General features: G+C 41.6%; 1 protein-coding gene across 1 annotated transcript in view; it reads right to left on the minus strand.

Moving 5' to 3' along the window:
* Positions 1-2,169: 2,169 nt before the first annotated feature.
* Positions 2,170-23,740, minus strand: part of ADAM12 (ADAM metallopeptidase domain 12) — a 179,508-nt gene continuing 157,937 nt past the window's right edge. The window contains exons 15-23 of the mRNA XM_021526349.3: positions 17,289-17,397; positions 16,986-17,184; positions 14,418-14,495; positions 11,954-12,062; positions 11,332-11,467; positions 10,606-10,714; positions 9,717-9,899; positions 4,409-4,521; positions 2,170-2,431 (exon numbers count right to left, since the gene is read on the minus strand). Of these exons, the coding sequence (XP_021382024.2) occupies positions 2,371-2,431; positions 4,409-4,521; positions 9,717-9,899; positions 10,606-10,714; positions 11,332-11,467; positions 11,954-12,062; positions 14,418-14,495; positions 16,986-17,184; positions 17,289-17,397 (1,097 nt within the window). The 3' untranslated portion in view covers positions 2,170-2,370. The remainder of the gene's footprint in view (positions 2,432-4,408; positions 4,522-9,716; positions 9,900-10,605; positions 10,715-11,331; positions 11,468-11,953; positions 12,063-14,417; positions 14,496-16,985; positions 17,185-17,288; positions 17,398-23,740) is intronic.

Here is a 23,740-nt window from a genome sequence, read left to right on the forward strand (position 1 = left end):
CAAGTGGGTGCCCTGTGTGGATATTTCTATTTTCTATACCTTTAAGCCTGCCTAGGTTGGCTATGTTTAATTTTATACACGTGCCAAGTCTTACCTAAGCTGTTCCTGTTAAATTCAGAACTCCTGGTGCTGACAAGAGACACTTTTTAGTCATTTCATGTCACCTTTCACTACCCACAGCTTCACCTGATGGCTCTCAGCAGTTTGCAGAAGAACTCTGATAAAATAGAAGCATTTAAAAAGCAAACTGAGATCACGTGGCTGCTTCAAATGGAGGTACTGTGGCAGGCACATCCTTCTCTCTCTCAGGATTTTCATAGAGGTGCACAGAGAGAAGAAAGAGAAAACAATTTGTATTTCTGCTCCTTGTTTTTCCCATGTGGGATGTGTTTGGAGAATTGTTTACCTGGGGTGATGCTTGGTTGGATTCTGGTGAGGATTGTTTGAGCCTGATGGTCAATCCAATCCAACCCAACCCAACCCAACCCAATCCAATCCAATCCAATCCAATCCAACCCAATCCAACCCAATCCAATCCAACCCAATCCAATCCACCCACCTGGGGCTGGGCTCTCAGAGAGAGTCACGAGTTGTGAGTTAGATATGGTATTTAGTAGAAGTAATTATGTAATTTTAGTATCTCCTTTAAATAGTATATTAATACATTATAGTATATTATAATAAAAAAATCATTCAGCTTTCTGAACTGCAGTCAGACATCAGCATTTCTTCCCACAGGGTTCACCTGCTTTTACAATAGAGATACCCCCTACTGTAGATACAAAAAACTAGTGTTTGAAATAAAGAAATATGTAAAGAACATATAAAGCATCATTTTGGTTCCCCCAGCATTGCTGGGATGTTTACATCCTTCTGTTGTGAATCTCACACACAAAGCCCTGCTGCTGCCCTTGGAGATGCTTTAAGAATTGAAATACATTTGTGAAGCTTTTCCTTTGCTATTGAGCACCAAACTAAGCTGGGGTCGATTTTGGTTTGTTCAGCCTCTCAATAAACATGAAGGTCATGTTGCTGTGAGGGGGAATAACTGGGAAAATGAAATACAGTGACACTTCTTGAAGCCAGATATGAGTTTCTATCAATGCTTTTATTTTTGCTTTAGGAAACAAAAACCACAAGCAATGAGGAAACCATTAAAGGTGATAATCCCTTCTTCCTCTGCTTCAGCTGATAATTAGAAATTGTTGTTTTTACAGGTGAAACTGTGTAACTGTGTTCAGCAGTGCTACCGAGAAGGCACAGAAGAGATCAGGTGTAATCACAGAGCAGAGATGAACTTCTTCTTTTTTTTTTTTTTTTTTTTTTTTTGGATAATCCAGTCTATGTATTAAAATACACATTTTGATTTGGGAATTAAGAAACCCGGAGCAACGTTGTAGAAGTTTAATACAAAACAGTAGGAAATATGCAAAATACAGGTGATAAGCAGAGCGGTGAGGCAAAAAGAAATAATATAAAAGTTGATTCTTAAAATGTAATTCTTTGTAATTCTTGGCTTCCCCCCAGCCCTGGGTGTAATGCACTGCCAGTCTAATCAGGACAACAATGAGATGGTGGAATTTAATTACCAAGGCATCAAAAAGGAGATGGCACAGGGAGGCCTGATAGCTGCATTAATCTGTATCATCCAGGTTGTGTTTGAGGAAAATGAGGTTAAAAACACCACAGCTTTGTGATATACAGTACTTCTTCAGTGAGAGGACTTCTCCCAGGTGGATACATCCTTTCAGCACAGAGATGTCTGGGAGATCTCAAACAGCAACATGAAAATTGAGATTACAGTACAGCTGCAAACACAGAGTGAGCCCTTGGTTAAACACAGGTTACACCTTGGGTGCAGATATCAGGCATTTCACCGAGTTCCAGGAGAGATTTTGTCTTTTCACCCTGCCATATTTATTCAGAAGTTGGGTAAGAACCACTGAGATGGAGCTGTTTACACATTTCATTGATCTGCATCAGCACTCCTTAAAGAATAGATCAAAACTAAGAAATCTACATAGGACCAACAGAGCAGAATTATTCAAGTTCAGTGAAATATTACAAAAAAAAAAAAAAAAAAGGTTTCCTTTTTAGGAAAACTCAGCTATGGTAAAAATATCTACTACAGTGCACTGCACTGTAATAAATATTCAACATAAATTAATAATTTACAAGTACCTGAGCAAGTATACAGAGCACCATAGCACAGCACAGCACCAAAGGCAGTAGCTCAGAATTCTTAAAAATAATGCTGTTTTAAACATTAAAAATTCTAAGTATTGTCATAGAAATGAACTCCAGCTGGAGTTGAAAGATAGTGCAAACTTCTGTCTTCACTTTTTAAAATAAAGGTGTCAGGCTCTCTACTCATTTCACATCCATAGTGCTGCTGGACCTGGATACCTGTGATGGATGTCTGGGAGCAGGTCTGTTGGAAAGAAAGAAAACAGCAAATTGTTATTTAATCTCCATTGCTTTGGCTGCTCATCAGTTTTGTACCTGATCAGAAATGTCAGTAATTTTGCAGAATTCCAGGTGGTCTCCAAAAGCTGAAATGTTGTTGCTTTCAGAATATCTGTCTAGAGTGGACAGACAGGAGTTTAATCAAAGTTTCTTTGTGCAGTGTTTTGGCTAAAATATCGGAGACTATATTGATTCTAATTTTAATGTTTCTGAGCACTTAAGTGCTTTACTGGTAGAATTCTTGTAGCTTAAAATACCAGTTTTATCTTCCTTGGAGCTCACTTTATTCACAGGAGCCTGAGGAATAATGGGTAAGAAAACAGCATTGACTAAACCCACTAACATTGGGTGTAGTTATTTCACTTCCTTAATTTTTTTTAAACATTATATTTTTGAAGTGCACAATTTCTATGCTTTTTGAATCTTTTGGGTATTATTATCAGATGATGTCAACTGATGTTTCCTTGGGAAATGGGTGATCAGGAAATCACTTTTTTAGTGGCTGATTTTAAAGCATTCAGTTCTCAGCCTAATTCAGATGGGGGGGGGGGGGGGGCTCTGAGGAGAAAATTCATTATTTATTGGTTAGTTTTGTAAATATACAAAACTAACCAGGTGTTTACAGCCAAGCCTTCACAGGTATTATAAATCCTCATATTCTGTGGGAGTGAGAGCAATTGTGCTGCTGCACTCCCAGTGAGAAGCAGCATGATAAGTAAAATTAGAGATGGAAATGATGTTGGAAGTGGTTGTTGCAGCAGTTCCTCGAGCCATTTTAGCCATGTTGCTGCTGAAGTGCTAAAATCCAGGTGTTAAGATTGATAACCTTTTTAGGACTACCTAAAACCAGAAGATAGATGAAATTAAGGGAATAAAAAGGGGTTATATTTATTGCAGGGCCTTCAGGTACATTTAGAGCAGATGAAGCCCCCCAGGGGCTACACCCAGAAATGGATGACAGGTTTTCCCACTTTTATAAGTTCGGTCCATATTGGGGGTTAATATTCCAATTACAGCTTCAGGTAATGAAGTGATTTACCTTAAGTTTTCTCCCCACAAAACTCACTTTTGTTTACACTTCTGGTGCCTGAGGCAGTGAGGTGTCCTTGATTGCCAGGATGGAGAGGAGTTGTGTCTGCCCAAAATGGGGGAGCAGCAGTGATTTATTTAAAAAATAGGGATATTGATCTAGTATCGATATCCAACTGTGACAGACAAAAACTCTCTAACAATTTAAAGTTAGAAAGCGTGTGTTTATTGTGTGTGGGACAGCTCCCAAATCCACACCACAGCTTCCAGGTGATTACAGAGCCCTTTTATCCATACAAGTATTGAATACACAAAATATAAATCCATATTCATCATTTTGGTACATCCCATTCCTCGCTTCCTATGCTAATTACTCCAAAAGCTATTCAGCATGCGTGGTTTGTTCCTTGGAATGGGTCGGTGTCCCTTTCATGGGGGGGGGGGGGGTCCCAAAATGAGGAAGTCAATGAAGTCTTCCTCATTCTGACCTTTCTACCTTTTCAATGCAAATATGACAAATGAACTCTTGGTAGAACTCCCATTCCTTGTCTTCAATTGGTTTCAGAACAGAGGAGGCCCCCAATCGTCTTATGTTCCTAAAAGCTCTTTGTCAGTTTGTGTATTCTTCATTATAAATCCATCTAACTAAACATTGTGCTGACAAGCAATCAATTATTAGTTAACTACTAACTCTTAACTTCATCAAGGCCTACTCATTTATTTTAATTAACTCTAGTAAGGCTTATATCTAACTAAAATCTTAGCTCCTCTAAAAAGCTCTAAATTCCTTAAAATTTACATTTCAGCAGCTGACAAGGACATGGTTTAGGAGTTACACCCTGATGAAATGCAGGATTCCAAGCACGTGGAAAACACACAAGTTAAAATCCCAAGGATCAGGACGAGCACTGACCTGGCAGGGCTGGCGTGGGGCAGAGCCTTGGGGTGTCCGGCGGGGCCGTGGCGCGCTCGGCCCAGGGGGTCAGCGGGGAGAGGCTTCCGAGGGGCGCTGGGCTTGGGGGGCTCCTGCAGGAAACACCAGCTCCTGTCAGCTCTCAGAGGGGACATCACACCCTGCACACCCCCTGCACACAGCCACAGCTGAGCTGAAGCCACAGAATCGTGGAATTACACACTGGCTTGGCTTGGGAGGGACCCTAAAGCCCATCCAGTGCCACCCCCACCACGGGCAGGGACACCTTCCATCCCAGTGATGCCTTGAGAGGCTGCCTGGAACAGGGTTAAAGGAATAAGGAATAAAGAATAAAGGTTTAAAGAATAAACTCTGCTAGACAGATTAAAGGAATAAAGCAGGGATTTATTCAAAGCCCTCACAGGACACAACTTTGGCAGTAGAAGAGCCTGGCCATGGCTCCACCCAAGATGAACAACGAGTCACAAGTTTTCACACTTTCATAACTTTTGGTCCATTTTCATATTGGGGTTAATGTTGAAATGTTGTTACTTTCAGAATATCTGACTGAAATGGACAGCCAGGAGTTTAATCAAAATTTCTTTGTGCAGTATTTTTGCTAAAATATAGGAAACTATATTTATTCTATTTTTAACGTAGATGGACCCCAGATGGACAATGAGTCACAAGTTTTCACACTTCTATAAATTTTGGTCCATTTCCATATTGGGGTTAATTGTCCAATTCCAGCTCCAGGTTATGCAGTCCCATCCTCCCAAATTTTCTCTCCTCAATTCCCTGTTGTTTGCACTTTTTGGGCCTGAAGCTGCAGCAGTGTCCTTGGTTCTGGGCCTGGAAAAGGATTGTTCTGCGTGACTGAGCTGTGAGAAGAACTTGCTAACACTTTATATGAAGTTCAGAGTTATATCCTAATGCACTACAGAATCTGGAAAATATGAAAGCTAAAACTTAAAGTATCACCAGGGAACTCCAAGCCCCATCCAGCCTGGCCTTGGACACTTCCATGAGGTAGCCACAACTCTGGGCAAAACTGAGACCTCACTCCCCCAACAATTTATTCCTAACACCTAATCTAAACCTAAACTGAAGATATGTTATGACCAGATATGTTTAAATGAGTAAAAAGTAACCTATTTTTAATAAACTGCCACTCTAATTTGAAACCAGTGATTTAATACTATATTTTCATGATTTTATGACTTTTGATTCCTTGCTCTAGAACTGCAGGGTGCATCTCTGCTGGACTCAATGCTTAATTGGTGGTAAATACAAACAGCAAAGATTCAATAGATAACTTTGTAGAAGGAGTTCTATAGAAAGGTGGGAATGCTCGACATTACTTTAAAATGGAAATTCAGATGGGCACAAAACCAAACTGGCCCAGTCTGGTTTGGATTGGGAGCATCTGTGGAATTTTTTTCTCTGTGCTTTCATTCTGTGGAATTAAAGGCTCCATTAATAAAGAACAGAAGTCATCTGCTGTCAGGCTGGGCCAGTGGCAGCTCTGGGTGGTCCCTGCAGTCCTGCAAACAGGGAAACTTGGCTGTTTCTCTCCTCGTTATGGAGAGCTGGGACACATTAAGTGGCTTGCTCAGGGCACACAAATCTCTCCAGTTCATCCCCAAACTCACTTTAGATCTTTCTACTACTGGAGCTGCATAGCCATGCTTTTCCCAAGGAATTTTATTCCTTAATTTTAGTTTGCTGTATTTAGTAAAGGAAATAAAAAGAGCTTACAAGCATAATCTGATTAAAGATCCTTTGAAAGATTGATCAAAACAAGCAATCAGAGCATGAATTGCTCCTGAATAAAGTCCAACTTTTCATTATTTGTTTTGAGCATCCTTTTGTTTTTTTACTTTCTGTGGCAAATATTTGCTCTTTCAAGAAGGAAATGCAGATTGATTATCCACAGGCATTTTGATAAGGAAGAAAATACACGAGCTTAAGTCAATCTCATATATAATAGATTCAAATTTGCCACAAACTACATTCTAAAAAGTTGTATATAATGTCCACCCTCTGTTTAATTCTCTGCATAACAAGTACTAGTATTGATGGGTACACAGGCCCAGCTCCTGATTTATTTATTCATTCATTTCCCACTCAAAATGTCCTCAAGTTAAACTATCCTTAAGGAGGAAGCAACCAGGTGTTCTGACAGAAAGTGTAATGTGGCAAACTGCTAGGAAAGGGTAAATGAAAGAGAAAAAATTAAAAGGGAGGGAACTCTGATAAAAATGGAGCTGGAGGATAAATGGTGGCTGAGATGGAGAAGAATGTGATAGAAAGGAGATGCCACCAGGAACACACAAACTTAGGAACAGAGGAAAAGCCCTTTGAAGAAATAAATCCTATCCCCCAGACTGATTACAGGAGGCTCTTCTCTATTCTTTCTGTGCCACAGGAGAATTCAAACTTTGTGTGTTAACTCGTGTGGGGCCCTGCAGAGCCTTTGATGTGTTGGGAATGTGCAGCACAGCTCACAGTACACCACAGCTCTGCTGCCCTCATTCCTCTGCCTCCACTTCTCCCCCTCCAAAGCTTCAGCCCTTCATCACAAAGAGTTTGTGGATGCATTTCTTTGTCCATTTTATATCCACAACCTGGCATTTAGTGCATTCAGGCCTTGCTTGAGGAAGTGTTGTTTTAAATGCAGGAATGAAAACCACAATTCTCATACTGAGCAGCTCCAAAGACATCAGGTGCATGAAATTCCAGGTTTTTTCCACTTATTTTTGAAGAAGAAAGTGAAAACCCTTTGTGTCTACAGCCAGGCTAAGGTGTCAAAGGAGAGACAATCCCAGGATAACTGGGGCAGAAGGAGCAGGAGCTGAGCTGAGCTCAGTTTTACTGAGGAAAAAGTAAAACCCCTTTTTTTAAGTGGTAAAATTTGAAGTAAAAAAGTCCTATTTCTTGTCATTAGCATGAGCTGTGAAATATGAGATATATTTTGGTAATAAGAGGATGAAAGTGTCAGAAGCAGCAACTGAATGCTAAAAGCAACAAAATCCAGGGGAAAAGATCAAATCCAAATGCCTGGACTGAAACCATGGCTAAGATAAACCTGTGCTGTTCCCTTGATTTACATGGGGCTCTGCTGATTTATACTGATTGTGAATTTGGCCCATAAATAAAGACTGTTTGCCTTGCAAAAGCATCTGAAAGCTGTTTTTCAGTCAAAAGATAATTAAATATTTAACTTGACAAGAGCTAATTTGCTGAGGATTTTCTGTTTGGTTGATTGGTTTGGTTTATTTCATGTTGTCTTTGTTTTTTAACTATTTTACTTACAACTGAAGGAAATTTTATATAATTTACAGCACCATCCTGCAGTACTGAACATCTGGGCAACATCCTGAGTGTAGCCATGATTTTTCAATCAATTTTTCCTTCCTCTTGCTGACCTTTTTCTGGATATGCTTCCAAGAGAGAGCTGAAGCAATACATGAAGTAGTACCTATATTTATTATCCCAAACTATTCTTAAGCTAGTTTACTACTTCCAAGCTTTGAAGGAAAAAAATCACTTAGGAAAGATTTTCTCCCCACAGAGTGTTTTTTGGGGTCCCTCTGATATAAAAACTAGCTGTTTCTGACAATATTGAGGCTATGATATAATTTTGAAAGAATCAATTCTTGCTCATTCTTTAGGATGCCTTGAGCTGATCCCCTGTTTGTGTTCCATGCAGAGACTGGAAATGGTGATATTTTGCTTGATGAAGGAACTGTCACAATTAATTTGAGCTGCCAAGCTGAAAAGCTTTTTGGCAGTTTCAGATCTGTCAGACTTTGCTGGTGATAGTACTGCAAGACTGTTATTCCACCTGGCAGTTTGGGTGGCATTTGGAGCACAAGGATTTAGGAACATGAGTTGTAGGGGAGCACTGGGCTGCTGGGATGTGCAGTGAGGCTGGGGCAGGTGCAGATCCAGTATCAGAATGACAAATGGCTCCTTTTCCTTTTCCTTGGAAAGCCTTTTCTCCATCAATATTCTGCTTAAGAAACAGAAAAGCACTTGCACTTGAAATCTTCCCTATGACCACTGTGAATTGTGCAGAATGTTAGAGAATACAAGAAAATGAACAATGAGACCACTGGAGCTAAAGACAAGCAACAGGAATCAATATTGCTTCTGATTCCCTACAAAATTTATTTTAGAAAGAGTCAGTGTTCTTTATTCCTCTAGAAAGGAAAATGACTGGGAACATGGACAAGGGAAGACAAAAAAGCAAATAAAACACTGATTGCACTTGTAAATATTGGTCTAACCTGAGTGATACAATGTTGAGACTTAGAAAAAATTAAATCTAGAAATGCTTTACTTGCTGCCACAATGGGCAGGGACACCTTTCACCATCCCAGGCTGCTCCAAGCCTTGTCCAACCTGGCCTTGGGCACTGCCAGGGATCCAGGGGCAGCCACAGCTGCTCTGGGCACCCTGACAACTTTTCTGGGCAGCCTCTCTCATCCCATATTTGTTTCTGACATTTTTCCAATCCCTTTTCAAAGCCCTACACTCCAGCACTGCCTCAGAGCTGTCTCCTCCTGTCCACCCCCAGGAAAGGGTCTCGAGCAGCTCACAGAGTTCCTGCAGGTGAGAGCCTGGTGCTAACAACACTCACCTCATTTTAACCTCATAGCACACCCAGAACAGGAACAGCCTGGGTGCTTTTTAGAAACAGTCACTCCACAAGTGCCACCAAAAGGGAGCAGCCAGTGACAAGAAAAGGCACTGTTTAATACAGACAGCTTCATCTACCCTATCTCCCTGAGATGCATCTTATTCAAAAATAAAAAATAAAAAATATTTATCATCTCTGCTTAAACATTGCAGTGAAAGGTGTGTCTGCAGGAAATAGTGTTTTTCAGCTCTGTGCCCTGGAAAAACAGACTGTGCTTCATGCAGCCCTTGGCAGGGCAGAAGCACATCAAGCTAAGACACCTTTTGCCCTTGCACATCACATCTTCAACGTGACTCCCTAAACTCTCTCTGTGCTTGGCACCTCACTAACAAACTGTGCAGTGCCTCTCTGCTTGGGCTGGAGAGATGTGCTTGCCTCTAATGTGTTTGTTCTGTTGTCTTTTGAGTGGTGAAGGCAGAGTTCAAGATCCTAAATTTTAGTATCACAGCTCCACTTGCCACAAAGCAATTTTCTACAGCACAGTTCTAAACTAACACAAAGCATAAAGGAAATACTGTGAGAAAAGGGCAGCAGGAAAGATGAGAAAACATTTCTCCAGACACTCGCAGAGTAAATATTGCACAGAAGAGAATCAATGGTTACCTGGGAGAACCTCAGTGAAGGATTAGCTGGCAGGGGTCTCTCAGGCCCAGCTTGGTGGCCTGGCAGCTGGGGGAGGGGTGGCAGGACTCGCTGGGGTGTTTTTAATGGTGGCACCTCGTGTGTCTTCACAGGGTTGCTGATGTCAATGATCTGATACGGCAGCGGCCGCCTTGGGCTGTCTCTCTGGGAAAAACCATCCTCAAAGTTCAATCATGCACCAAAGTTACACATTTCCATCATCCACCAAAGTTACAGATTTCCATCAGCCACCAAAGTTACACATTTCCATCAGCCACCAAAGTTAGACATTTCCATCATCCACCAAAGTTACACAATTCCATCAGCCACCAAAGTTGCACATTTCCATCAGCCACCAAAGTTCCACATTTCAATCATCCAACCAAAGTTGCACGTTTCCATCATCCAACCAAAGTTACACATTTCAATCACCCAACCAAAGTTATAGATTTCAAGAGCTGGCACAGAGTCATAGGATGGCTTGGTTTGAAGGGATCTTAAGGACCAAACCATCCTCAAGGACCAGCATGTTCCAACCCCCTGCCATGAGCAGGGACACCTCCCACCAGGGAGCTGCAAGCTCCATCAGACCTGGCCTATTGCTACTTTAAAATGCATGATAGTCCCTTGCTTTTCTCTCCTAGAGAAAAAATTATTTCTTTTTTGCACTGGACATCTCCACCTGTATTCAATGTGGAAGCCATAAATGAATTTTGAAGCCTACATCCTCTCCCATTTTACTCAGTGTTAGTCCTACATGATATTAAGTCCATGCAATTATTGTATTATAATAAATAATTTGAGATCCAAAATACATGCGATCTGTTTTTGGTTTTCCCTCACTTAAAAAAAAAATTATTTAGGGACTCACTTTTTGGATGGCTGTATTTTGTGGCTTTGTGATGAGGTTTTTGCTAACACATATGGTATGAACATGATTTGGCTCAGATGAACTGGAAGGTCTTGCTGGACTCACAGACCTGCAATACAAACATTTAATTGTTGAGCACAATGTTCTGCTTTTGTAATATTTTCTTAAACAGGAGCCTCTTTTCAGAATGGGAATTTGCAAGGACTTTCTGCCTGGTTATAGTAAACAAGGAAAGTAAAAATTGTCTAGCACTCCTGCAAGAATAAAAATAAATATTGATTTTTTAGAAACCAGTAGTCTGTTAAATTAGTTTCTGCAATCTGTGGAAACGCAGCTTTGTAACACCCAGGAGACTATTCTAATGAATCTAACATTTAAACAGTAATGACCTCAAATAAGAAAGTTTCAGCTCACTCAGCTGAGTTTAGATAAAAGGCCATGCAGTGTAATGAAACTGTTTCAGGCAAATCAAAATAAAGACAGTACTTCCACTGCTGCTTAATTTTTCATCCCAAAAGGAAAGAAGGATATATTCAAACCAATACCTGTGTTATTTACTTTCTATCAATGAAATTAAACCAACCCAGGGAAAACACTGCGGATAACGGTGAATATTTTTTGTCAAGGCTGGCCCTTCCTAACACATTCATGGTGATGAGAATTGCTGTGTTTACTGCTTCCTTTCCTTAATATCTATTGGAATATAATTAGGGAAAATGGGCATACCTTAATTTCTCTATTGTTGTCTTCTTGCTTGTAAACAACCACCTCATGAAAGTCTTCCTTTTGAGGTACATGATTGATCCAGCAAAGATAAGGCACAGGATGGTAATCAACACTCCTATGGTCAAACTCTTATTGTCTGTAAAAAATAAAATGGAGTTAACTTCTTCCTAGGGCCTGCTCACTGCCTCACCAGGGTTCCTTTGCTATCTTCCAAAAACAAAAATCTTTCAGTAGTGAAATCATGATGGGAAGCTTTGTCATGGAAATAACCATGCTGTCATAATTTCAATATTGCCACCCACTGCAGCATCTGGCATGCAGAGAAGAGAATTCATTTTGGTTTAGAACAGTATTGTTCATATGAAAACAGACATTATTTCTCATTGAGATTTAGTTTATACATGCACTAGTGAGGAGACTGCTTGTCCTGTCATGTCCTCAGACATAAATCAGAAACATCTCTTTGAGGTCCCTAATGTTCCAACACTCTGGGGAAAAACTGGCACGGAATAATGAAATCCTGTAAAATTAACAATGTGTAGAGATAATTTCTTCCTGAGGTTGATCAATTTCCACTCTTTATCCTGTAAAAAACCCAGGTGGAGCCTGGATTGCCGCTGACCTGCCTGTCTGATGGGCCCACTGTCCACGCTGCCACCAAAGCCTGGCTTGTCACAGAAGGGGGGGGCCCAGTCAGCCTCACAGTGACAGTTCTTTTTGTTGTTGCAGACCTGCAAAACAAGACAAATGGCTTAACATAAAAAACATCCGAGAGCAGCCCTGGCTGATAAGGGCTTCTAATCAGACAGTGACACATCAGAGAGGAATAAAACTTGGAGAAGAAAGGAGATGTGCTGATAGCTGCCTACTGCACACTGAGGTGGCAAAGAGCAACTGGCCACGGAGGAAGAGGGATCCTAAAAACCATTATTTCTTTGGCAGGTAATCGTTGGAGTTGCCCCAGCTGACAACATCAATAATATGAGGATAATCAGACACCTCTTAAGTCTTGTTCTCTGCTTGCTTCCAGCAGCAGCATTATCTGCTGGTAGCTTCAGCTCCTCCTGCCTGCAGAGGAGAAGCAGAGCTTTGTCAGCCCCCCGAGCTCTCCTCTCCATCTTGCTTGCTCTGGGCCCAGCGTGGATTCTTCCATGGCTCCACGGTGAGCCAGCTGCTGGAGTAACCTGTGAAACGGGCTCAGGGCTGAGGAAGCCCTCGGGGAGCTTTGCTCTCACACCTGCCCTGTCCGTACAGATTCAGTGCTCCGTGCTGTGGTGGCTTTGGTGGCAGTGAGGGGCCCGGTGGCCGCTGTGGGACCAGAGAGCTCCGAGGCGCCCAGCCCGGCCCTGCTGCGCCCAGGGCTCCCACATTCCAAAGCACCTTATCTCCTTTTCTGCTCCTCAGGCAGCTGCTGTGTGCTGAATGCAGAGCTTGAAGCTCTGTGCTGAACCAACAGAATGCATGGAGTCGCAGAACTGCTCAGGCTAGGAAAGTTCTCCGAGATCTTCAACCACTCCCCAAGACTGATAAAGCCACCCATGTCCCCAGGTGCCACCATATCCACATGGATTTTAAATCCCTCCAGGGATAGAGGCTCCACCGCTGCCCTGAGCAGCTGTGCCAGGGCTGGAAGAATTTTCCATGAAGGAATTTTCCCAATATCCACCCTGCCCTTCCCCTGAGCCAGCCTGGGGCTGCTCCCTCTCCTCCTGTCCCTGTTCCGCCGGCTGTCCCCTCCTGGCAGGAGCTGTGCAGAGCCCAAGGTCTCCCCTGATCCCCCTTTGCTCCAGGCTCAGCCCCTTCCCAGCCCCTCCATGTCTTGTCCTGAGAGGCCCCAAACTCACCCCAGGATCTGAAGTCACATTTCGGTGCTCAAATCAATTTTTAAATAAAGATTTTGGGCTTAGGGCTTGCTGTCACTAAGGTTCTTAATTCTGTGCTAACCCATCACTGATCTGCAACCGCAGGACAGATTAATAAATGGGTTTTCAGAAAGACACAAATCAGTTTACAGGAGTTTGGGTTATTCTGAACATGCAATATTCTGGCCAGGTCAGCTTGGCAGGCTTTCAAAAACACTGTGCTCCCTGTGTCTGCAGAGCATTAAAATATTGAGAGAGCTCAGACTGGCTGAGGTCATGTAAAATTAAGAAAAAAAAAAATTACATTTCAAAGACAGTAAGATAATTGAAAATATACTTTGTTAAGCATGATTTTTTACATTAAAGCACTGCAGGAGTTCCTAAGTTCCTATTTACAATTCCACGAGGTCAGTTTTGCCACTGAGGAGTCACCAGAGGTTTTTGTTTGTATAGACATGAAAAATGCCAGTCCAAGCCTCTGCTCATTCTATCCTCCATGATAAGAGGCAGCACCATCAACACTGCTCAGTTTTGCAAATTCAGGGTGATAAAGTAAGTTAAAACAAATTAAAATCCTTCCTCAGAGAGGACAGTGAATTTCTATTGCTGTTCCAATGTGGCTGCCACAGCTTTTCAGAGAAACAAACAGATCATCAGCTCATCAAGGTTAATAAGGCAAAGCTTGACATAATTAACATTATCATAATGTAAACTGGTTTTCAAGCCACTGATATTATTAAATGATATCACATTTTTCATTACGTGCCACTTTCTTGCCAAAAAACTCATCAATATGGTTTTACTTTTTTAAAATGTTTTTGGAAATGCTGTTTCATTTGCTTCTCAATCCAAATGCTTCCAACGCTCAATTCAAAAAATCTTTAACTTTGTATCTATGGATAAACTGTATTTTTGATTTTTAATGGGAATTCTTCATGATGGAGGGTCAGACTTCAAACTGCTTTGAGGATTACAAGATTCCTTTGTATCCCAGGCTGTCAATTAAGAACAAGATAATTACAGCCTGATAAATATTACTTTGTCAAATAAAAACAATTTCATATAAAGGACAGTGGAAATGGAAATACGTAGTGAGAATGTATTGCAGTGACTCTGATTGATCTATTGCAGGCAATTATAGATCTCAAAGCTACTACAGAAAATGATTTCTTTCTGTCCAGTGGTTATTGGGTGATTGTAAAAATGCTTTCCTAGGATGCTTACCCCACGTCCATGGCACTTGGTGGCACATTTGTGGACTCCAAAAACACTGGTGTTCTGGCACCGGCGGTTCAGGCAAATCTGCAAAGTAAAAAAAAGGAGTTTGAACAGGGACAGAGCTCCTGGGGCTCCCAGAGCATCATATCCCATCTTTCAGCAATTAAGTATTCCCAAATATGTAAATATTTAAAATTATATGGACACAAAGGACACCAAAATTGAGTGTCTTCTTATTTTCCTCAGCCCCTTTTAAATCTTTGAAATCCAAATCTGAGCAAGTTGAATTCTGCTCTCCTGGCCAGTCCTGGTTCCACCCACACTTCACAGTGTTGATATGCTGAGTTTGTGCAAGCAAACCCTCACAGATCCACTCAAGTGGAACTAGTGAGGACACCTTGGGGTTTGGGAGGTCTTTAAGCCAATTTAAAAATCAGTAATTTGCATTTTTTTTCAGGACTAGGAATGCACTGAGCAGGATTCCTTCAGGTTCCTGCTCTGCCTTTGTCTATTTACAGCAGCATATGATTTCTTGAACAAAACTTTGGATCTTCATGGTGTAAATTATCAGAGTTTTATATCAATAGTGAAATATTTTTCATTCCATTACAGAACGTGGACCCAGGGTAGGTGAATATTTAAGTAAGGTCATTGATTTTTATGGGCTCATCATTGTTTTCCAGGAAAACTAAGATCTAAGTTTTTCCATATTAAACAATTTTTTTTGTGTGTCAAATATAAACCAATCCTCTTTAACATTTAATATTTATAGGAAATTGAAGTAAACAAATAGCATATGCACTGGAATAAAATTCAATTTTTTTTTGTTTTCCAGTCATTGCAGATAAACTTTCCTCTGCCAATGGAGCTGAAAATTGAGGTTAAGCAAGATGAGTGCTGAGTAGTAATAACATCAAACAACCACACAACTGATAAGCATGTCAGTAATGAGAAGTTACCCTATTCCAAACTGAAAAAAGAAGAAATTAGGACTGGAATAACTGTTCCTATGCTATGTTGACAACAAAAAAGGTCAAAAAGCCCCACACTGCACATTTTGCTCATGTTTAACTGCACTGCAGTTCAGTAGTACTAAGAGTCAGTCACAATAATTAGCATTAAGCTGGGAATGGTGTTGAAGGAGGTGACAGGGATGCTTAATCAGGGCACTTATCCCCTGGGGAGAAGGAAAAATGGAAAGGAAATTAGAGTGAATTGGCATCAACATGCAGGCATGGAGAGAATATGGTCTGATTACAGCACTATTCACAATTCAAATATTCACAGTGCAGCAGCTCCCAGAATTCTGATCACATTAAAATGGCTGCGTTTCAAATTGTGCATCTCCAGTTGAGAAAACCCAAGAATATTTAAATTCATATTCTTAATCCGTAATACAAATGCACTAATGTCCTCAAAGTAAAACATACAATTTCAGAAGTATTAGCCTGTGTATTCTATAGTGTGGATGTGTATGATTAGATAGATTAGAAAGATTAAATACTCATTAGTAAAACATAATGGGGTGCTTTCTCAGTGCTGAGTTGCCTTTGAAAAGACTTTTTAGAGCAGATTGACTTAGAAATGTTGTAAGGGCTGTTTTCCTGTAGCAGAGCTGTGGTTTCACTGAGGATGGATTTCAAACCTGTTCCCAGCACCGTGAGATAATCCAACGTAATTCAAAAGCATTCAGAAATTCAGAGGCTTACTTGAATTTACCACAAATTATCAAGGCACTTGTTTTTCCTCCTTTTTGCAAGCAATCCACGGAGGGTATGGAAACCTCTTTCATTTCAATAGCTCTTGGACTGCTTTCCATTCCTCCTCCCCCTGTAAACTCATGGCTGCCTCCCATCTTTCTCAGTTGGTTTCCTCACAAAAGACAAACTTAGAATGAGACAGCCATGTGAAATCTGGGCTGCATTCACAGTGGGTAATTCACAAAGTTTGCAAAACACAAATGCAAAAGTCAGTTTTGGTAGCTGAGCATCAATGGGTTTATAGTTTTCTAAGAATGCATACAGAGATAGGTTTTCCTACATGAAAAAACATAAAGAAGTGGGGAGCCATAATCAGAAGACAAAATATATTTTGAAATCTAAAGTGAAGTTAATGACAATTTTGCAATGCCAGAGATGCTGGGAAAGGGAATTCATTGAACTCAGGAATTCATTAATAAGCCTGTAATGTATCTTGCTGTACTTATTTTGCAGAAAACCTCAAGCCTCCATGGGCAGATACTTGGGACTGTCTTCAAAAAAATCAGTCATAAACTTCAGCAACTTGTATTGCCCAGAATCCCAGGATGGTTTAGGTTGGAAGGGACTTTAAACTCCTCTATTTCCAACCTCCTGCCATGACCAGGGACACCTTCCACCAGATCAGGTTATTCAGATTTGCATATTAAAATCCATAATCTAGAACAGTGGCCAGAAGGGAGTAAAATCTGTTTTAGTCTGAGAATGAGAAGCAATTCTTTGGTGGGGGAAAACAAAAATCCCCAGGAAGTACAAAAGACTTGGCAGGATGATGGTAGAGATGTTCCCCTTGTCTGAGAGTATTCCAGAATCTTACTTTTCCATCTTCACACTTGGTTCCTGCCAGCACCAGCCCAGGGTCAGGCATATCATCCCCCAAATACACGTGGGTGCCACGGCACAGGATCTTGCCACCCTCCTGGAGTGGGATGTTGGTTTCTATGGAAACTGCATTGGTGCCAATGACGGGCCGGTTTGCTCCTCCTTGGCACTGGATTTTTCCACACTTCGCATCCCTGATGGAAATAAACACAACACAAGCAAGGATGAGGTAAATAATTTGACATGTTCCAAACCCTCTCCCAGCAGCTGATGCTGTGTTTGCAAGGAGAGGCCCTACCTGGGTTCACATTTGGCAAAGGAGCTCTTGGAGTCTTTCCCGCAGTTGCCGTAAGGGTCTCCGGCAGAATTGACTCTCTCAAAGCAGATCCCAGGAGCGGGTTTCGCGCCTGAAACAAAACCTAATCAGAACTCTCATCTCATACAAGGTGTTTTTAATAATTTCCTTTGAGCTCTGCTGGTGCTTTAGGGGAAAGGGAGGATGTGAGCTGCATGATGATGAGGCAACAAAACAGCGGTGCTGGATCCGCATGCCAATGGAAGAGTTTGGATGGGTGGGATTGCCAGTGTTTGTCTCTGAGCAACAGGCAATGCAGAACTCCTCCTCTTCCAGGATTTCGCCATGTCATAACCCTCTTGCCAACCCTCCTAGGACACAAAAACTTCTAGCAAATACCAGACAGACAAAGGCCAGCTGGAAAGTTGACTAGTTGACTCTCTTCTTTTGCAGGAGTCTATGTTCTAGTGGGACCCCAAAGAAAATTCTTTTCAAGAAAGGCCTGTTTGACTGCAACAAGACAACAGAGAAAATCCAGTTTTAAACTGGGTGTAAAGCTATGAGGAGCTGACATGGCAAAGGGAAATGGGCTGCTATTAACTCAGGCTGAAGGACTGGGGAGAGGAAAGAAACCCATCCCGCCTTAATCCTCAGGACATCTACTCCTGAGAGGAAAGACTGACATGGAAGAAGGGGCATTTCTGCCATGTTGGTAGAAGTGGGAATCTGGGAGTTCAGGCAGCATCTGGTTTTTATCTCCTGTGATCTTTTCTGATAGAGACATATCCTAATGGCAAAGGAACTTCCTGGTGGGAGTAGGGCTGGAAAAGCTTGTGCAGGCAGATTATTCATCCCTGCACTTCAGAAGTTCAAGGGTACTATTAGAACATCTCTTCTAATGCTTTATACACACAATCTCCTGCTCATTTCCCTCCAAATTATAACAAATGATGGAATATCTTCTAGAGGAAGATGCATCCGTTCATCTGGAACACTGAAGAGGTGAAGGATCTGCTTCCCTGGTTTGAGTGCTACAACAATTCATTAGTCTGTGTACTGGAATTTAATCCCTTTGTTCTACAGTGAAGTGTGGTTTTCATTTCCAGCCAATAACTGCTGCTTCTTGCAAGATTAAGAGGCCCTTTGTTTGGGCTCTTTACTACTCTGTATTTTCTTTCCATGAAAGTAATTATCATCACCATCAAGTCACCACCAACATTTCAACTGCTCCAACGGGGAGACTGGCTTTGAGCAGAAAAGGAGCTGAGGAGAAACTCTGGCTAGAACTGTGATCAGAGACCTGCTACCTACATTTCTGTGCTTTCAACAGATCAGCCAAACCAAAGCAAAAAGAACTTGGCAGCAAGTGATGTGATAGCCCAAAGGCTGAGAATATCCCATTTCTACAGCACTCCTGATCTTACCAGAGACAGAACATCTCAACTAATGCTACATTTTGTCAAATGTTTTGAGCCACTTCCAAGTGTGTATGCCTATAACTGTGGGAAAACATTGCATTTATTTAAGCCAGACTGAAGATTTAATGTGAAAGCCTTCAGAGGAAAGTGTTCTTTTTTTCTTTTCTTAAAAAAATAAAAATGGGGGTCAGATTCCTGGAGAAGAAAATATAAATACGATTGTAAGACTTCCAGCCAGTGTGGATCTTTTCAGTAAAAACTCAGAGATTAAAACTTCAATTAATTCTCTGCATTTCATAGTCAGAAGCTTGACTAATGCTATATACTGCTGAACAGCAATCTAATGCTATTAAGGAGAAAATATTAAAACTTGGAGAGGCTTAAGATGGCACCCCCTTTCCTTCTAACATTTTTACATGCTGAAACTGGAAAATTCAGAAAGAAAAGCACAGAAGGAACAGAATATGAGCTGATGGTCCCCTGGAGAGAAGGACAAGAGCTTGAAATTCTTTGGAAGATTACGATCAAGCTTGCTGAGTTCAGAATATTTTTTCAAATCTGGAACTCTTAAAAGGGACTCACACAGGATTCTTTCAATTCTTTTCCATTATAGTTCAAGCAATAATAATAATAATAATAATAATAATAATAATAATAATAATAATCAACAAAAGCACCCAGACAAGGTGCTGTGCAGAAAAAGCCGAAGTTAAATTTCCATTTTTTAGCATGTGATCCCTCCTCATCTTTCCAGGGTGGGCACACTCACTGTTCAGCTGGAGGCAAACATTACCATGTGCATATTCTATAGCAGCTTTGGAAGGGCTGGGGAGAGAACATTCTGGGAGCAAGAGGCCAAGGAAAGCTGATTTTTCTAAAACTGCTTTTTCCAAAAATGCTTTTTCCAAAAATGCTTTTTTGTCCACATGGGCAAGGACCAGCTTGTGCAGCCCTGGCTGTGTGCAACTGCTCTGGGTCTTGTTTTGGCTGACCCATGGAATTGCAGTGGCTGGATGCTCCCTTGGAGCAGCAGCCCAGAGCCCAGACACGCTGTCCCCTCAGTGGTGTCCCCTCCCAAGCTGCCAAAACCCAAATGAATGCTCAAGTCCTGTGCTCTGACTGTGAGGGATGCAACAAAGGCTTATTCTAAAAATGGCTTTCAAAAGGGAATGCACCCACTGAACACTGAGAGAGTTTAAGGTTTTTCCCTTCCTCTTTCACCTGATGGAAGTTTTTTTTGGTGTGGCTGATTTTTTTTTTCCTGAATTCAGAAGCCAGGCGTAGCAAGATGATGGAAAGCAGCCCTCAGGAAGGAAAACACATCTGCAGGGCTCAGACACTGAGCTTTAACTCCAGCTAATAACACTTGACAAGAAAAAGGATCTCATGGAGCACAAAAAAGCATCCCCCTGCCAGGCTGGGAGCAGTCTGTGTGTGAAAACACCTGGTACCCAATGATCATCTGCAGCCTGGAAACCAAAATCCAGCTTCCATTTCTGCCTTTGCTATCCAACCAAGACATGCCGTTGCTCGGGATTCAGATGGCTGTTCCCTCTCCCCACTGGCTTCTCACAATATTTGCACTTTTTTATGGATGAAAACATATCAGAGTGTAAGATGCTGAACAGATGGAGCTACCAAGTTAAAAGGAGGTTTTCAGAGGATGCTTAAGGAAGAGAATTGTAATGTTGTGTTTCTGGAGGAAACCCATTTATCACGACTGCACCACATAAACTGAAGCAGAAAGTCCTGTCTTCCTCTATTTTCTACCTCTGCAGGCAGAAGGCAAATGATTTGTGAAGGATTTCTGGTGGTTATTAAGTGGTTTGAGCTGGATGAGCAGAGTTTATTTCACTTTGCTATTGGTAATTATAGTATCATGACCCTGTAATTAAGGTCCTGTCAGCCTTCCCATGCCAAGCCTCATTCAAGGGATGAAATCAGCCCCTGGAAGGTCAAAGCTCACCACTGCAGCTTAGAGCCTGGAGATTATTTGGGTTTTTTCTCCAAATGTATATATTGATGAGCCCACTTCTTTCCCTATGCAGTCGCAAACAAATAAAATAATAAAAGAAGAGAAGTTGCAGGGCACAGAAATGCTGTGTCATTTCAGACCTGCTGCCATAGGAAAACACCAGCACGGTCTCTTGAAAGGAATGAGGGAAATTTCTGACCATGGTGCTGATTCCATGCACACGAGAAACATCGTCTATCACGCTGACAGCAGCAAAGGAAGATATTTCAGTTCAGTTCCCAGCTGTCTGTGGGTGGGGAGAGGGGAAGAAAACAACCTCTGAGTAACAGGCTGGAGTTCTGTGGCTCAGGCTGTGCCAGCCAGCACCACGAATAACCGTGCAAATAAATATAAGCATAAAAACCACAGTTCTCTGTCGTGTGATCAGCTCATTAAATTTGTTTTGGCTGCAAAGCAAAAGTTCCACGAGCTGCCCTTGGCCTCTCTCTCCATCCTGGTGATCCCTGTTCTGTCTGGGCAAAAACAAGATGGGGTTGAGCATTTTTTTGCATTTAAGGAGGATGATGTCACCACCCCTGAGAATATTATTTAGTATCTTTCCCATCTCCAGAAGAAAAAAGCCTGGCCATAAATCTGTGATGATCAAAATAGTTTGATTTCACTGAATTCAGAAAATTGCAGTTCTTGGAGAACTAGCATTTTTTCAAAAGCAAGTCAACAGTGGTTTGGTCAGATATCTGAGGTGGGCAGCCCATTTATTTATATCTGTAGGGTTCTACCTGGCAAAACCTGCAAAGTTCTCACACAGTAACAAATATTGACAACTGAATTAAGAATGTTCCTGCCTAAACAAATAGCCAAGCCCATGTGACACATTTAAATGTGTTCTAATTATTAAATCAATGCCTGCCATTGGCTCCCCAAAATCATTTTTTCCCACTTTTTTCCCACTTGGGGAAATACAGTGAAACAAACTGACAAACTTCCCTAAAGAATCATTGTCTTTTCAATGTAGAAAAAGCCATGAGTTTAAAGTTGAGAATTTTCTGTTCCTTGGTAATCAATGATTTCTCTGGCTTGAGCAGCTCTATCTGTGTATCTGTTTCTCCTGGAAAATGCCAGTGCAGTCACAGCCACCACACCAAGCATCACCACTGCTGTCACTGCTATCAATAGGTCAGATCAGCCCAGTCTGATATTTTTGAATATGGACCAAAAAAAGGTCAGCAGCAGTTCCTGCTCCCCAAGGATAAAAATGACATGAATTATGGAGAGAGAGAGAATGGAGAACTCTGGGTGTTCTGGGAGCAGACTGGAATCAACCTGGGCTCTGAGAGGAATTCATGGCTATTTTCAGAGATTGTCCCCAGGAGCTCCTCCCTTCTCCTTCCCACCAAGATTTCCATGCAGATAAAAAAGAGAAAAAAACCCAAAACTTAGTCTATTTTATCTGAAACACTGTTTTAAGAGTAACAAAAACATCCCCAAGGAAATGCAAGTGCTTTCTGGAAAAAAAGTAAAAAAGTTCCTACTGCTCAGCCTAATGTAAACAAGCTCTGACAGTGTTCATCATTTTCCTTTAAATAGATCTAAAAACATAAAGATTGACATTTATCATTGGGCTTCTGGACATCTGTAACCTGATGAATAAAGAAAGATGTACAAGGGAAGACATTAGTAAGGAATTCAATATACTGAATATTATTTTAGGAAAAGTTATTGTATTTTGTTCTGCATGGATTCCTCCTACTGGGAAGAAGAAAATAAGGAGAGAATGAAAATGAATTGTAATATGACTTTTCTTTAGAGGGGAGAATTTTTTTTTTAAAGCTATTTCACTCCAACACAGACATTGTTAAAAACAGCTCTAATCAAACACAACAACCTGGTAAAAGGTTCCAACGTATATTTTTGATACAAAGTCCAGAGACAACATCTTAGAATGTCAAATCTCTCTGTGCTGCAAGAAAATCTGCAAAGACATGTAGGTTTTTTAATCTGTACCATTATATTTTTCTAACTTCATGAGCCCCCCACCTCTCTTCTTATTCCACCCCAAATCTGCTCATACTTCAGCCAGATGTGTGATAGAGCAGTGGGTATTCACATCCCTAGTCTTTAAATCCAGAATATAGGCATTATTTGAAGTGTCCCAGGCCAGCTAGACAGGGCTTGGAGCAACCTGGTCGAGTGCAAGGTGTCCCTGCTCATGGCAGGGGGTGGAATGACATGATCTCTAATGTCCCTTCCAGCCCAAATCCCTCTGGGATTCTGGGGTTATTTTTCATTTATACTTTCAAAAACATGGCAAGAATTACCATTTTTAGTACAGGTTTGGTCATGTCCCATCCTCCCTATTTAAAACCCTTACCCTTGGGCCTTCCCAAGACAAAACCAAAGGATATTCCAGCCAAAGTCTGCTTGAGCTCTGTTCTTAACACAACATCTGCCTCATAAACAGCCTCCCACAGCCTGGAGCCTCCATGCCCGGCAGTGCCCATATCAAACAGTCCCAGGAAGGAAGGCAGGAAAGAATTAGGGGATCCCAGGGCTTTGGTGGAATTGCTGTGTGAGGAAGCTGACCTGGCAAGGAGCTGCAGCAGTGCAGCTCCCTGACCTTTAGAGGAATTTTTCTCAGCCACTGAAACCACAAACAGCCTGACCAAGTAACTTTCCACAGCATGGGAAAGTGGTTCAGGAGGAGATTTTTGCTTTCTACAAGAGAAAATGCCTCTGTATCCAGGGATTAGAAGTCCCAGTCTGACTAAGGCTGGAGGCTATAATTGTCCATGGCTCTATGAGCCCCTATCAACTCTACGACGCGCGTGGGATTTGGGGGAGTGCAGCACAGGCACGGCTGGTTCCACGTGAGGAGTTCAGTTCTGAGCTGGAACTCCTCCTGAACGTGTTCTTACACCCACGTGGCCAAGCTGACCTGCTGCCTGCACCACTGGGGCTGCTTCTCGAGATGCTTTAATGCTCTTTTAAAGGGAGATTGCAAAGAGTCCATGTTCTCTGAAACAGATAAATTCTTCAGTAGTGTTCTGGGGAGGGTTTTGACC

This window comes from Lonchura striata, chromosome 7, assembly GCF_046129695.1.
Source record: "Lonchura striata isolate bLonStr1 chromosome 7, bLonStr1.mat, whole genome shotgun sequence".
Taxonomy (NCBI): Eukaryota; Metazoa; Chordata; class Aves; order Passeriformes; family Estrildidae; genus Lonchura; species Lonchura striata.